The sequence below is a fragment of the Thunnus maccoyii genome, chromosome 14 (genome assembly GCF_910596095.1).
Source record: "Thunnus maccoyii chromosome 14, fThuMac1.1, whole genome shotgun sequence".
Taxonomy (NCBI): Eukaryota; Metazoa; Chordata; class Actinopteri; order Scombriformes; family Scombridae; genus Thunnus; species Thunnus maccoyii.
In genome coordinates, this window is record NC_056546.1 from 4,895,752 (window position 1) to 4,911,795 (window position 16,044).

At 40.4% G+C, this 16,044-nt stretch overlaps 1 protein-coding gene across 1 annotated transcript in view; it reads left to right on the forward strand.

The window, feature by feature from the left end:
* LOC121911458 (pro-neuregulin-3, membrane-bound isoform) overlaps positions 1–16,044 on the forward strand; it is a 383,988-nt gene that overhangs the window by 230,788 nt on the left and 137,156 nt on the right. The window contains exon 3 of the mRNA XM_042432965.1: positions 6,148–6,277. Coding sequence (XP_042288899.1) covers positions 6,148–6,277 — 130 coding nt within the window. The remainder of the gene's footprint in view (positions 1–6,147; positions 6,278–16,044) is intronic.

Below are 16,044 nucleotides of genomic sequence, written 5' to 3' on the forward strand. Positions count from 1 at the left end.
ATAGTGCTTAAGCACATTCTGCTGAACAGGCCCTTTGAAGGTAATTAATGTAGAAAAGATTGCAACGCCAGCAAAGCAAAGTTACGCTCAGAAATGACAATTATCTGCTTTGTGTTTTCATTTGCAGCAATTTGGGTATGCTCCGTTCTGGCTATACTGCAGTATTCTTGACATTTTATCAGACCAACTGCAATATTTTCTGCACTGAGCATATTTAAAGATTCATTTATTCACATTTTCAGTGGGAAAAGGATGGGGAAAGGTTGGCTTTAGCAGGCCACTTTGGGTGTGTGGCTGAATTCAATATAACCTCACTACACAGAACACTGTCTAATACGACACAGATAATAATGGGAAATCGAGCTGGAAATGCAAATTAGAAAGTAAATCTTGGAAAATATCTTTCCAGATGTCCATTAACTTGCCAATGCAAACTTAGAGAGTTAAATTGTTAACACTGTCTTCAAAATGGATCGAGAGCAGTGAAGAGGAGACTGCAAATCATGCACTAATATTCTGGAAGTGCCTCGTCCTAGATCATTTTTTAAAGGAAATATTGACCTTCTTGATAAGGTATTTGCTTACCAGATACTCTGGGACACATTGTTATCCAACCTCAGGGCTCCCTGGTAAAAGAAAAGAGAAAGATGTTTATGACATATACCATTCACAGCTGCCAAGGAGATTAAGAAGGAATCTACCTGAAGATTTGTTGTGTATTTTAACTCTTTTTACTCACCACGTGTCTTTAGTCTTATCTTATTGCATAACATGTAGTCTTACATGCTTCATAGTAGTCTTATTGCTTAATAGACAGAATGGACAAGTGAATCTGGGGAAGAGAGATGAGAGACTGGGAGTGATGGAGAAATTAATGTTGTGTGCGTGCATGGACGAGAGGGGGTGTTCAACTGATGAAGCATGAATGAGTTTTGGGAGTGTAGATGGTAGGAGTGCTATTAGATGGAGATGTGGGAGATACTGTATGTACAGTATATTACAACTATATATTATAATATAGACTATATACAACTATGCTATATATAACTATATTACAATATATACAACTATAAGCACTTGGTTATGGTTAGAGAAAGATTGTGGTCTCTGGGACACAATGACTGACTCAATATTTAACCAAAACCACAATTGTTCCCTAACTTTAAGTGTTTTAGGTGCCTGGACATCACATGGCTGTTTCTGCTTGTACTTTTCCTCCTTGCATTATTTCTAACTGATCCACTGAACAAATAGCTCCAAATATCTCCATATGTTGGCTGCCAGAGCTTCGTTAGCACTGCTAATATGAAGCAGTAAAGCAGGAAATGTTGGGTTTTCATCGGCAGCAACTTAACACGACTCTGACATGGCTGCCACTTGGTAAGATTCTGGAAAGCTGGCCAATCAGAACAGAGTGTGCTCATCGGGAGGGGGGCCTTAAAGAGACAGGAGCTAATACTGCCTGTTAGAGACAGAGGCTGAACTGAGGGGCTGCCTAAAGGGCCAGTATAGAGAGGGCCAGGGCCAGAGAGGGCCAGTATTACTAAAAAAATTTGTAGTATGTGAACGTATTTTGTAGGAGTCAGGGCTGCAGCATCAAGTCTCCAAATCTGAATTTGCATCCATCCTGTATATTCCCCCCACCGTTCTGGGTTTACAGAATGGAAGAACAATAATTAAATCATGAATACTGCATCACCTACACCCACAAGTGATTGGATTTATCCCAGTGCCGGTCTCCTTAGCATATTCAGCTCTGTGAGAGTCTTCTAAACACATCAGTGTCACTGTTAGAAGTTCAGGAAGGAAGATTTATCTTTTTTATTATTGCATTATTAAAAATTACATAAATGTCTGCTGCCTTTTCTCCGGTGCATTCACAAACCGACTTGCATAAGAGAAAATCAGCAGATCCGTTATTCCTTCCTCATTTTCTTCCTGTTAGGGAGAAGAGAGACGGAGATGAAAGACGGAAAAGAGAGGTTCAAGTGGAGGGTTGTGTTATCCAGCACAATGGTTTATTGATCCTCTCATTGCCTCTCCCTCTTTCTCCCTTCACAGCACGGCGGAGTAAATTGGACTGTTTTCTTCTGCAGTGATTGACGTCTGCCTTGTGCGAGCAATGTTTTCAAACTCTCGGTGATATTTTCAGCAGACTGAAATGAAATGATTTTTTCAGTTGAGTCTGGCATTCCCTCCTAAAAATGACACAATTCTTTGAGTGCGCACAGCGTCTGAGCTGACAGGTGACGAGTGTTAAGCTAAACAATCTACAGTGCATTGTGACAACTCTGTCAACAAAAAAAACAAAGAGAGAGGACAACAAATGGCGCTTCTGTCACTTATCGCCAGGACTAACAAAACAGCACAGCCCAGTCCAAGCATGAAATCATGTCTGGAGGGAAATCCTTCATGTTTGAAAAAAAAAAAGAAAATACAGTAGTGTTGCAAGTGCTATGAAAGAAATAGCAGTGCGTTGAGTGTCTCTGTGTGCAGAAGGTAGCACTGCAAGCCAAAGGAATCATGTCAGGACACACAAAATGGCGATATTATGCTCCTCTTACCCCATTATAAGTTCTCTCTCATTATCTTTCCAGTTGGCAGCTGTACTTGGGAAGAAAATTGAATTTAATCTCATTGTGTCCCTGTGAATCCATGTGAACAGTCGAATAAAGCTTTGAAAAGGTTGAATTTAAGTGCCAGGTGACGGTTGCATTGATATGTGCATCCATGGCTAAATGTGCGCTGTCAGATTCAAACCCCTCCTGCCAGACTGAGCGTTGATATCGAATGATTCTGTAAAACTGTGGATTACATTCACTGACAGCATTTTAAAGTTCAGTGCCAGCAATTTTTAAAAATGTTTTATTTCTGTGACATCCACGGAGGCCAAAGACTGTATGATTTAAGTTAGAGGGAGATTGTTATGGTTAAAAAAAAAACATCAGTTGTTGTGAGCTGTCAAGTCAAGTCAATTGTATTTGTATAGCATCGCAAATCACAGATTTGGCTCAGGGAGTTTTACAGTCTGTACAGCAATACAATATTCTCTATCTTTAGACCCTAGATTCAGATGAAGAAAGCAGAGGAAGAAGAAGAAGAAACTTCAGGAAGAGCAACAGAGGAGGGATCCCTCCCCCTATATAAAAGTAGTGTTACAAGCCCATCACCCATCACGACTGCACCATCCTTACATTCCACCTCGCTACATAATCAGCAACACTGGCACAAAGGTTAGCAGTGAATGTAAACATTTGTGCTGCAGAATCCTCTGATATGAACGTAATTCCTCTGGACAAAGTGATTCACAGTCCAAGTGAGGAGTGGACAGCTCTTCAAATGTATGAGCCTTTAAATATTTACTAGAAAACATACTTGTTTTCCAGTTGTATTGCACTGAACTCGAATTAACCTGCACTGCACTGCACATGCAACACTACAGAGGAAGAACAGGACAGGAGCAGTGTGAGGGACAGGATGTTTAAGTCATGGGGTAGAAGGGGCAGCCCGAGGCATCGGCCACATAAGCGGTCGCCTAGGGCACCAAATGAGAAACAAAGTGTTTTTTCTTTTTTTTTTTTTTTTTTTTTTTTAACCAACAGGTGTGCTTGTATGCAGCTTTTGGAAATGCACACTCGCCCTCCCTTCTTAATGTTTTTTTTTACTTGCATAGGTTTTCATTTGGTTTGCTTTTCAAAGCCTTACTGCTCAGTTCACCTGACAACCACCAACCAACTTAATATGCAAACTTAATATACCTCAGGCCATGCCACTTTGTCTGGAGGACTGGGAGGACTTTGTCAGGGCTGGATGTACCATTGCTGCACTTCGTTTTAGTGTGAATTCATATTAGAGATGGTAATAGCCTAATTAAGTCTCTCTCCCTCCCTTCCCTCCTGAAGCTGTGTGTCATTCAAGCTGTTTTATTAACAGACACATCACCCTCAAAACGCTGTTCTGCTCATGGAATGACCTTTGAACTTTAATGAAATGCTGTATTTCAGATCACACTGGGCGGGAGTTTACAGCACCTCCTGCATCCCGCAATGTATCCTGCACCCCCATCCATCTTCTGTAGGGTTTATACTGTCTTGTGGTTTTTAAGCAGGTTACGGCTTCACCGGCATGCTCAAAAGGAGCACACCTTCACTGTCGGGAGGCAGTTGACCTTTAACCCTTCCTATTGAAATGCAGTCTTTGTAGAAAAAAAGACGAGCTGCCAAAAGCATCACACATTCAGGCGCTAGATCTATTCAACTATTTTGACCATTGTTGTACCTGTTACAAAAATGGTTTGAGTTTAGAATTTTGAATATGGACAATGTGGCTTTTACTTGAAACAAGGACCTACATTATCCTCGATAAAAAAAAGTAAAAGTGTAGTCTGATAAGAATAGTCCAAGTTAAAGCAGCATGGGATCAAGTTCCAGAATCCTACATTTCCCATAATGCAACAGCAGCATCTCTACTTCAGGCCCTCTCTGCCTAGTAAACGCCCACATTTTTCAAATCCACACCCCCAGTTTGCAAAAAAATTGTTACTTCAAGCTGAGATTGACCAGAAAATGACCAAAAATTAGCCTAATGACATCATTAGGTTACGTTTATGTATTTTAGGTTTAGAAAGTTGACTATACTCCACATGGCAAGTAAAGTAATCTTTAATATGCTACAATACTTGTAGTTTGGATTTAAAAGTGTTCCTCAACTTGCTGAAAACTTGATGAATGACTATCTTAACCGTCTTTTACAGGGTGTACTACTTTGATTAAGACCCTTGTGCCGTCACGTCCAACCGCATTTGAGATCTCATTGTTGATTTGATTCCTGACCTAACTCCTAACTTCCCCTCTCACATGGAAACTAGTCCCTCACCATCCAATTACCAAGGGTTGTTCAAGATCCCCAGAGCCCAATCAGCAGCCAGTATCTCATAATTAACCCCCCCAAAACACACACACACACACACCTCATATTGTTGATTAAGGGATCTGAAGCCATACCGAAATAACTCACCTCTCCTCATCCATCCATTTCCCCTCCAAACATTATTAATAATCTCTCTATTTCTTGATTGAGAAATCTTCAGTTCATTTGGGTGTGTTTTCCACACACCATTAAAGGACAACCTAATACAGTAATCAGAACACAACTGGAACAACATCTTGTGAGTAAAAGTGATTTTTAATCAACGAAGCATGAAGTTCTGGCTCATCACTGTTCATTCAGCTACTTTGAAAAACATGGCTGAGAATCGGCTAATGAGACTCATTTTTCATTTGTAAGCACAAAGGAAACAGTCAGCAGTCTGGTTTGGTATTAATAAGAACATCATCTGTGGTGCAGATCTGATTTCTGATTTCCAACTGCATAGGCTTTCAAAACACACATCTGATGGATGACTGCAATCCCCCTTTCCATTTATCTTTTTTGTTTCATAAATTATCCTCAATGAGCAGCAAAATGCCCACAGCGCCATCAATTGCGCTGTGTTTTTTCCCCACTTTTTCTTGACTCTCAGGTCACTTTAACATTTGCATATTTCCTCTAACATCAACTTGTGCTTTGCTTATTAATTTCAATTACAAGATCATCCATTAAGGTACGCTGAGTGGATTCCCTCAGAAGCTCGCACTGTCCACAATCAGCCATGCATGTTGTGATAAATCGCTAGGAGAAGTCAAGCTCTCCGACGGCAGTACTGTGACCACGGAGTATTAATCACAGCGGGACAGATTATTACCCGTCCTCCATCCATCTTTCGCTGGTGACATTGCAGGGTCTAAACAAACAATAGTGTGTTAGTATTATCCAAACGTACAGTGTATTATGAGGCGGTTGCAGACACTCGTTATGGATACTTGGGTGGAGACTGAGTAGCTTCTGCTGGAAAACTGACTTGCTGTAGAATTTTTTTTTTTTTTTCTGCTGTAATTTAGGATGATATGATGATTTATTTGCAGAATTGTGGAGTGAAGAGACAATTATAATGAAGTTTGAGGACTAATAGGCCACGAGAAGACAGGGAGATGAATTAACCTGTCACTCAGCCTGATCGTTGGAGACCGAATGCATTCAGGAAAAGTATAATAGCCTACATTTAGGGGTTGATTATAACTAACAAGAGTTTCTTTGCTTGTCCTGCAGCATCTCCAACTGTCCCACCGCTGCACTCGGAGCATTTCAAGCCCTGTCATGAGAAGGACCTGGCCTACTGCCTAAACGGTGGCGAATGCTTTGTCATCGAGACACTCAGCGGGCCTCACAAGCACTGCAAGTAAGTGACTGACCTCCTGTTATTACTCTTATTATTTAACAACCTTCTCTTCTTTCCTGTCCTCTGCCTCTATACTTTTTATTCTTCTTCCTGCTCTTCTACTTCCTCTTCCCTCTAAGAGCATCCATCAGTAAAGTCTGTGGTATGTTCAGGGTGTGATGAGACATTGCACTGGACACTTTGGATAGGATGTTGCGGTTTAACTGGCTATTATGAACTTAAATATTAATATTTACATTAATTTGACTAATGTCAAGGCCTACTTATTGTCTGTCATATTAGTTCATGTATGTTTTATGTGGCAATTTGTGTTTAAAATACAAACTAAAGTGAGAACATGAAAAAAGGAGGGATTATCCTGTTAATACGAAGGAGGATTCCACGAAAAATACTGTATATCTTGAGTATCACAGTGACCTCGCCTCCTGTAGGTTTAAAAGACGGTGGTTCTTCAAAGTTTCTATCTTAATCCTTCATGGAGTCAGCTTGTATTCACAGCGGTTACAAGTGATTCCAAAAAGCATCACCACATCGATAGAACGTTCTCAAACCACTCCTGCAGCATAATCCACTTCACTGCCGTACTGTATGTGCAGCATGTTGCAAACACTCATATACAGTTTGTCCACAAGAGCTAAATACCACACTTCTGTGTTGCACTGTCACCACCTCATGGCTCAGAAGCTCCACTGGATGTACTGCAGTGCATTTAATGATTAAAATGGTGAAGCAACAATTGTTTGAACATGCACAATGACTGTAATTGCTGTGAAAACAAGCTGCAGCTGCCATCGTCTGCAAAGGAGTAAGCTATAAAGTTTTCGGGTCATCCTTTCATGGGGGTGAGTATTTGATAGTGAAAACATACATTTTCAGCAAAGTTTTCTGTTCATTCACTATTCGCTGTCTGCAGCATCTATAGAAGCTGCCCCTTCTCCAATTACTCCTTGTGCATGGAAAGATTTTCTGCAGTTTCTGTGTAGCTGTGTGCATGTGTGTGCATAACCTGTGTTCACGTGTGCATGCTGGTTGCCATCTCGTGTGTGTGTGTGTGTGTCTTAGTTGTCCCAGATTTGAGAGTAGAGCTCATGGGCACTTAGCCCGCTCAAATATGGGGCCCTTTACTAATTAAGTCCCAGAACAACTTCTTCCAAAATCTAACCGCAGGACTTCCACCAAACCTGTTTTTCAAAGAGCCTGTTTTGCCTCCCCTGGGGTGTGACTATGCATCCGTGCATGTACGGGTGTGTTTATGTGAGTCTGTGTGATTGTGTGGATGATGGTGAGGGATGTCTTTTGGCTCTGCAGTGTAAGTAAGATGTAGTACATTGAAAATATATGGATAAAGTTGGACCCATGAGATACAGTGTTAGGTGTGCACGTAAACACACACTGCATCATGATGTACATACATGCACGCAATGTGTTTACATGCTACACAGGAAACCGATCAATACATTTACATGCACTGGTTACCATAAAATCTCCTTTTACATGTGTGTAGCTGCAAGGGTCTGCAGGATACAAGATGCTGCTACCTGGTGGTCGCTTTTTTTGTCTATTTTTTTGGAGCAAGTGGACTAAAAGCAAAGTGAGAGTACAAGCTATACAGCCAACAATGCGGTTTCTCTAATCAACTATCCTGACAACAAAAAAAAAAAATTACTTCCTGTTTACAAGACATTTAGAAAATCAGCTCACTGAAGAGAAGACAACAGAACAAGTGCACGTAAATGCACTGAGAGAGTACTTCAAAGTCTGTCTCCTGCATTATTCAATACATTATGCACTGTATAATCCAGTCAAAAGTCAACCAAAGTCCACGACAGCACAGACGTCTGTTTTTTTTAGCTTTATTCAGGAAATAGATGATAGCTGACAAAGAGAGGGAGGGGGGGAGCAGGATACAGAGAGAGAGAGAGAGAGTGGGAGAGAAAGACCCAAGTGTAGGCGGACGAGGAGTCGTAGCTGTTGCCCTCCTCCCCTGCTTGCCTCGGTTGCTATGACAACATAATCTGCGGACAAGCGTAGCTGTTAAAGAGCAACGGTTTGCGATGTACGCCGGGACAGCCTTGAACACACTGTCTGTGCATGTTAATGTGTGTGAAGGTGCAGAGGAGTGGGAAATGTGCACCGAGTTGATCTCTACTGCTTTAATATATGGCAATGAGTTTCTAAAGGGAGATATGGACCATCAAACAATATGGCATTCACTCCGAATCTGAATAACAGCTGGTGTGATTATGCAGTAAAACTATGAGGTGTGTTTAGTACTTTGCTTAAAAAATAGTAACAGTGGAGTTGAGAGAGGTAATGATATGCACTTTTGAACAGAAGAATTAAGCAAAGATGATGTTTTAGTCTTGGAACTTTTTATATATATAAGTGTTTTATGGATTATATGCACTGTGAGACTCTTGAGTCACTAAAGACTAGATAGTAAATATCACTAAAACCACCATGAAAGAAAAAAAGGATACATTGACGTGCTGTTAGACATTAATTTATCCTCATCAACAAAAGAATGACAAATTTCACCCCAGGCACAGGATCAATGCATAATCTGATTCAGTTTGTGGTTACAACAAATTGAGACAAATCAGGGTGCAAAAGTGTGATCAATCCAGACATTTAATGGGGATAAATTGAGCCAGTTTATGGCACTATTTGTCACAGAATTAATCATTTTTATTCGCGAGATGAAACCTGATCCTTTTTGCAACGATTTTCTCCAAACAGTCATAACTCAAGTATCAAGTGCCATTCCCGACCAGTTGTAAAACAAGCGCAGATTGTCCCCCAGAGCGCTGTTTAGCACTGTCAGTGCGCGATGGTCGTGTTTGTGAACCTAAGGGGACGGATGCTGAGAGGGGAGGGATTCAACGTCATAAGGACTTCACTTTCCCCTTCACACACACACACACACACACACACACACCAATGCTCACTGCTTTGGGCAACATAGTCAGGCATTCAATCATTAGTGCTCAGCTAACCAGTAAATTAGTCAGTGTGCTAAGATAATATTTTCAGAACATGGCAAGAGGCCAAAGCATGCAGTAATAAAAGTATGTGATGTTGAATTTGATTAATTATTTTTTCAGCTTAGGAGGATTTTACCAAAGTGAACAAAACTAATGATAGGTTTAGTGTAATTACTGCTTCAAATAATGTCTCTTTAAATGTCTTACCATTTTCCTATGTACACTTAATCTCATTTCTGTCTTTACTTGGAGTTTTAGAGAGAAAATGGTCACTCTCAGAATAACAAACCTACTATTTCCTAATTGACTCAGTTACTCTGTTGAGCCAAAGGACATGGGGAGTTACCTCTTCTTACCTGCCACTGTTTATTTATTCTGTCTTCGGAGTTGCAATAAATTCAATTTCTAGCCCTTTTATTGTTTATTTCCTGCTGCCAGAGTGACCGGGCAGGGACTCCCTCTGTCTAGTTAGCAACAAGGGCTAGCTAAGCCTGTCTCATTGCCCTCTGTTGAGAGACTATTTCAGAGCTATAGAAAGACAATCTCACCTGGCATGTGGAGGTAGCAGGGCTTTGGAGGAGATCCCTGCAAAGTCCCTGCCAATGAGACCAAGGCCTGACAGAGGCACTCTCTAGAGGGGAGAAACAGACACAGTAACACACACACACACACACACACACACACACACACACACACACACACACACACACACACGTACACACACCCTGACCCAAGCTGTCTGCTGGAAGTTAAGATGTTGGACCAGACTGTGGTGCAGGTTGAAGAGCTGGTCTCTCAGCAACTGAGGGTCTTTTTTAGAGGGACTTGTGATAGAAGAATGGTTTCTGTAAGGCTGGAGGCAAGTAATGTGGGTAAAATGCATGTCATTGCCTGTAGATCTTTTTCAGAATTTGATAGATTAGGGGTATATCACTAATGGGTATCTGTGAATAGAAATGATAAATGTTGGTTTAAAGTATTGATTGCTAAAGGTGAAGGGCCTCAAATTCAAGGAAAATGCTTTTTCTCTTTCTTTGGCTCAAAATTTTTGCTTCTTCCGAAGGTTAAAATAGTAAAGCAATGTCTCTGTGTCCACATTTTCTGTTCCTCCAGTTTATAATCTACTTCTGCACCTCCCCTTCTTCCCCCTCCTGCTCCTGTTACATCATCAACCTGTTTCATCAGAGCTTTATACTGCAAGAGTGATAAGGACTTTCGCCATGGTCCCTACAGTACAGTATGAGCATCTCATCTTAGAAAAAAATCCTCTCCTGGCATTTAGATTTAGAAGGTCCTTAAAATCTCTAAAACTAACTTGTTCTAAGAGGAATAAAAGGAATAGAGCAGAAACACATGGCGGCATCCTATTGGCTGAGTGGTGAAGATTCATACCATGTAATCACAGGGTCATCCTCTGGAGTTCTGCTGTGATTATCAATTTAAAAAAGGCTCACAAAAACAAACTTTAGAATCAAAAACAGGCGCTACCCATAACCTTTCCCCATTTCACTTTCCAGCTAATCTCTGCGACAAGCACAAGCATGAAATGGGGGTCAGTTTGCTGACTTACAGGAATAAAATATTCTTAACAGAACAACAAACAACTACTCCAAGAAATTAAAGATAAAAAACTGAAACTTGACAAAAGCAAAGCAGAGGGATCAAACCCATTAAAATCAATTCACGACACAACTGTATGTCTAAAGCAGGACAGGCTTTAGAGAGATTAAGACAGATTCAGTTGATAAAAATGGTTCCTGCATTTGTTGGCGCAAGGTCAAGAACAAGCTAGGGGGCAAGGTTATGCAGCAGACCAAACCACTTCTTTCGCAAGAGTAGTCCACTTTTCCTCGCTCACAATCCTCCTCATCCTCCCTCCTGTCTCTCTGGACTCCAGCCTTTCTTTTCCTGGGTGACCTCGGGCTTTTCCAAAGTGTTCAGCCACGGACCAGTGCTGCCAGATTGACTTGGGCCTCATAGGTGCAAAGTGTGGCTGCTCAGTGGAATACATAACATTACCTTCCTCATACATACACACACACACACACACACACACACACACACACACACACACACACACACACACACACACACACTGGCAAGCCAATTAACAAGAAGCATGCATGAAATTGAAAACATAGCAGCAATAACACATATCTAAGCTGCCAGTAAACAAGGAGATTAAAACGCATATGAAAAAAGAACAGACACCTGAAGCATCTGGGAGCTAAAGACTGAGTGGCAGCGCCATATTACATGTCACTCATATTACATACCCTTTACCATATACAATATCATAGTATAAGATTGTTACAAGTACCGCAGGATGTATCATCTTCTTTTAAGATGTGCAGCATCAAACTGCAATAGTGTAAAAATGCTGCAAAGTCAATAAAGCGAAGAGAAAAACAATACAGTTTATATTTAGATGGAACACTTGTGTTGTCTGAGGTCTGTGCATAATTTGTTTAACATTTTTTTTCAGCTGCAAGAAGCTCCCCAATTTCCTCTGTCATCCACTGATACCACATTCAAAATCGAGCAGATTTTGCATGCATGCTGACATCTTTGAGTATAATTAATGCAGTCACTTTTCCCATCCCAGTAAGAATGGATTCTGCAATCTGTAGATGTCTAGATTAAAAATTGGCTAAATATAGTTGAAAAGTCAAATTCCAATGACTATATATGTCAATATGTAGCACCTGGTACATACTAATCTAAATATAGTAATTCAAATGTTGTTGAAATAATGGTAATCTATGTCTAAAAAAGCTTCTACTTCAACCAAATTTTGTCCAGCTTTGCTCGTGTCTTTACATCTTCTGACACGCAAATCACCAAGTCCATGTTTACTGGGTTACTCACTGTTGTGAACATACTAAATACTCACCACATGTTAAAAATATGTGTTTCCTATGGAACTGGGAAGCATAAAGTCACAATGTTGAGGGTGACCAAACTAAGAAGTAAACAAGAGTAGTTTTCTCTCAGTGAGAGAGTGTCGCTCTCCAAGGTCCTGAATTCTCTCCGCTGGGCATTTGGTGGAACACATGCATCCACTCACACAAAAACACACACTTTTAAGTGTCAGTCACCCCAAGAGACCTCCGACATTGTTGCAGTGAGCGTAGCAAGAGTCAAGGAATGCATGGAGGGGTCACTGCATTCTGTGCAATATTGTTTCTGACATGCAGGGATTTACCTTGACAGGAGAAAGCCTCTGGGATAACGGTGTGTCAAATGCTCACTATATAGAATGCTTAAGTGCACATTTGTGTTTGTGTGTGTGCGCGCATGTGAGTGTATGTCAGACAGAGTACAAACTTGTCTTGTCATTACAAGGAAAAAAAACATGTGATCTTCTCCCGCCTGCATTCAGAAAACCATCTGGTTTCTGTTAAAATTAAAAACACTAATTTTTTTCTCAGTCGTTTATTCTCTCTAATTTCTTGGCGTTTTTTTCTTTTTGGTCTTACCCTGCTCTCCCTCTCTCTCTGTTTTCTTTCTCTCCATCTCTGTTTTTCTGTCTAACTCTCTCAACCCTCATCGCCATCTGTGCGATAATAATGGCACACCAGTGGGAGTTCGAATGGTGTCTCTCTGACAGTAATAAACAAGCCTGATGCCATGGCATGCTTTCGAGGTGGGAGAAAATTAAACAGATAAGAGACTGCATATTGTGGCTATAAGGTGCTGCTTTCGGTGAATGAATCCTCCAAGACACAAAGAGGAGCACTCACTGTGCCCGGGAATGGAAAACAGAGGATGGGGGGGGCGGGGGAGCCAAGGAGGGAGGAAAATGGATATAAGTCCAGAAAGGGGCGATTTAAAAAAAAGTGCCTTTTTTGGTGACATGGTGAGGGGAGCGTGTTAGCAATGGAGGCCAAACATCAGTGTGTCATTGTGTGCTGATTTAATTAGCACACAATGAAGGCTTAATGATCTTTTGGCAGCTCAATCGAGGGTTATATAAAGGGAAGTCAATGCAGTAAAGAGGGAGAAGCCATAGTTTTTCTCTTTTAATCATTCTTATTGTTTGCTATTCTGTTTTTAGCTATATTAGCTACATCTTGCGCTTAAATCTTAGAAGACAAAAAATACCATGGTGGCTTGTTAGTTTTATTTTCTTTAAAGTTCCACTAAACTATTTTTTCATGTCAACAATGAATCCTATGTATAATATAATCTGAAACAGGTCCCTCATAGCACTGGACTTGCAGGAAATTATCACCAACTCTGCAGCCTTTGAGAGGTTTTCAGCCTCTTTTAGCTCATTGTGTTGGTTTATTGTATGATTCAGTCTCACCACTCTCATCAACCCTGTTCACCGCTGCAGCTGGCAACTGTTTTTGAATGAGAAATCTTTGATAAGCCGACCATACATCACCTGCCTACAACAGCTGGAGGCAAATTTGGCAACTTGCTCATGAAGGAAGTTGAAGAAAAACTAAAGACAGATATTTTTCTGGAGAGTTGGTGGGGATAGAACACCGGCTTAGACTCATCAGGGGGACAAAAACATGTACATAAGTATAAATATGCTGCTTTGAACATATGACAGTATATGTGTATGACTGTCTGTATCTGTATATGTAAGCTCTTTGTGCGTGGACACACTAGTGTAGTAGTATCTGATTATTGTGTTAATTTCCTGTAATCGTGAGTTTCTGAAGCCATCTTCCTAAAGCCATTTCCTCGGTTCTCCAACCTCTCGACTTCTAATTGATTTGTATTGACATCTTTGTTAGTTTTAATTAGCAAGATTTAAGAAGTTTAATGGTGCAATTGCATTAGCTCATTCAGTTTGGTAAACAGTGCAGAGTATCCAATTAAGGCTCTTTCCCAAACATACACATTTACAGTCTGTGTGCGTGTGTGTGCGTGTGTTTGTGTGTGTGTCTACAATCATCTCCTTATGACAAACATTAAGTTGTGAATATGTTTATTTGGTGGAAGTAATATTGTGAATGAATCTGTCAAAGCCCTCATGAGAATTTAAATTATGAAACCGGAGGCTGTTGTCTGATGGAGTCTATGTCTATACAGGAGTAGTAACACATATGGTACACACATGATTTTGACAGAGAGTGACAGGAAATAAAGGTTTGAGATGTGCACTGTAGGCTGTAACTCTTGAAATCCTTTAATAATTGTCAAATGTAACACTGTAATGAATAATAGTACTTGGACAAATTATGATCATTAATCACAGTGATGTTTTCCTGTGAATAACCTTCACAGCCTGTGGCAATTGGACCCTGACGATGCCAACTGCAGGTTGATAAAGAATATCCTAAAGCAGTGAGATAAAATACAGTAAGAAGACTAATTATTTTCATTCTTGGCTTTATTACTATTTTAATTGTTTTGATTTCACAGCAGACATTGCACTAATGCTGTATTGGCTACCAAAGGATAAAAACGCACTTTTTGTATGATATTGGATGCAACTACAGAACATACAGTACTGGGACTATGGAAGGAAATTGGAAATTTGATTTATGGAGACAGAAGCCTTAGGTGAAAACAGTACACCTCAGCATTTCTACTTTTTTTTCTAATTCTCCCAAGGGAAGCTGCTCAAGAAAAGTGAGCAAACTAACAAAGCAATGAAACAATTATGCATGTATGTTAACTTGTCACATAAATTATCGTACATGTTGTGAGGGAGACAAACTAAAAGTGATTTCTTGTCTTTTCCTTTGATTGAATACAGTTCAGACTCAGTTAATGTTGCAGAATTAGCAAAGCTCTGCAATGTTTAGCAATGACTTGAGTACTTGGCTGATGGGTAAAGCAGCAACAGTAAACTATCAAAAGATAAAAATTCTTTGGAACACATTTTCCTCCTTTTAAGATTTTAACAAAATCATCTTATTCCACACCTTTGACAGTATCACTTACACTGTATAAAGACGCTATTTGATGTTTACTACTTTGATATAGTAAAATATCTAAACCCAAGACTCTTTATAGATAAACCATTTCATCCAGTGGAAATATTGTCCTGTGTTCTATGCATCATTTACACACATGGTTGTTTCCTCCTCCATTTAAAATAAAGTTTGGATTTGAACACGGTTTGGCTGCACTGCATGAAGTTGTGCTGACCGGCCCACCAGCAAGTCAGTGGGATTTAAGGGGTTAATTAAATTGCTGAACCGATTCAATCATACAAACATTTGTGGAGTTTCCTAAATGTTTTGCTCCATCCAGCTTGCAGAGCTTCCTACAGGCTGTCCAGCACTTGGAAAACTGGAATATTTTTTATGATATTGAACACAGTGAAAGCAAAGGTAGTAAAGATAATTTCACTTCCTGCCTTTTGAAGTGGCTGACAGCCAGGATGTAGGCTATTTCATTACATAAATCAGTGATAGAAATCAGTGAGCGAAGACATGGGAGCACATTTATATTCAGACACCCACACAGTTGGCTCATCTTTAGGGGGCTCGTAACATGCTATGAAGCGGTACATTTGATCATGTGTATAGGCATTTTGTTTGTGCGCTCGGAGATGCAACACACACGTACACGCACAAACTGTAAATGTTTGACTGCTTCTGCCAAACCTGTCAGATATGCCCCGAGGAGGCAGAGACGGAGGGTCACGACCTCACGGTGAAAGACAAAAGCAAGAGGCACGAAAGGAAAGAAGGCAAGCAAGAGAGACGGGGGTTATAGGAAGAGTTTGACGTATCAAAGGTTGAGGGATATTCCAGCATTATTCTCTATAATGATGTACAAATACACACCGGATGTGTACAGTAGCAATAAGAA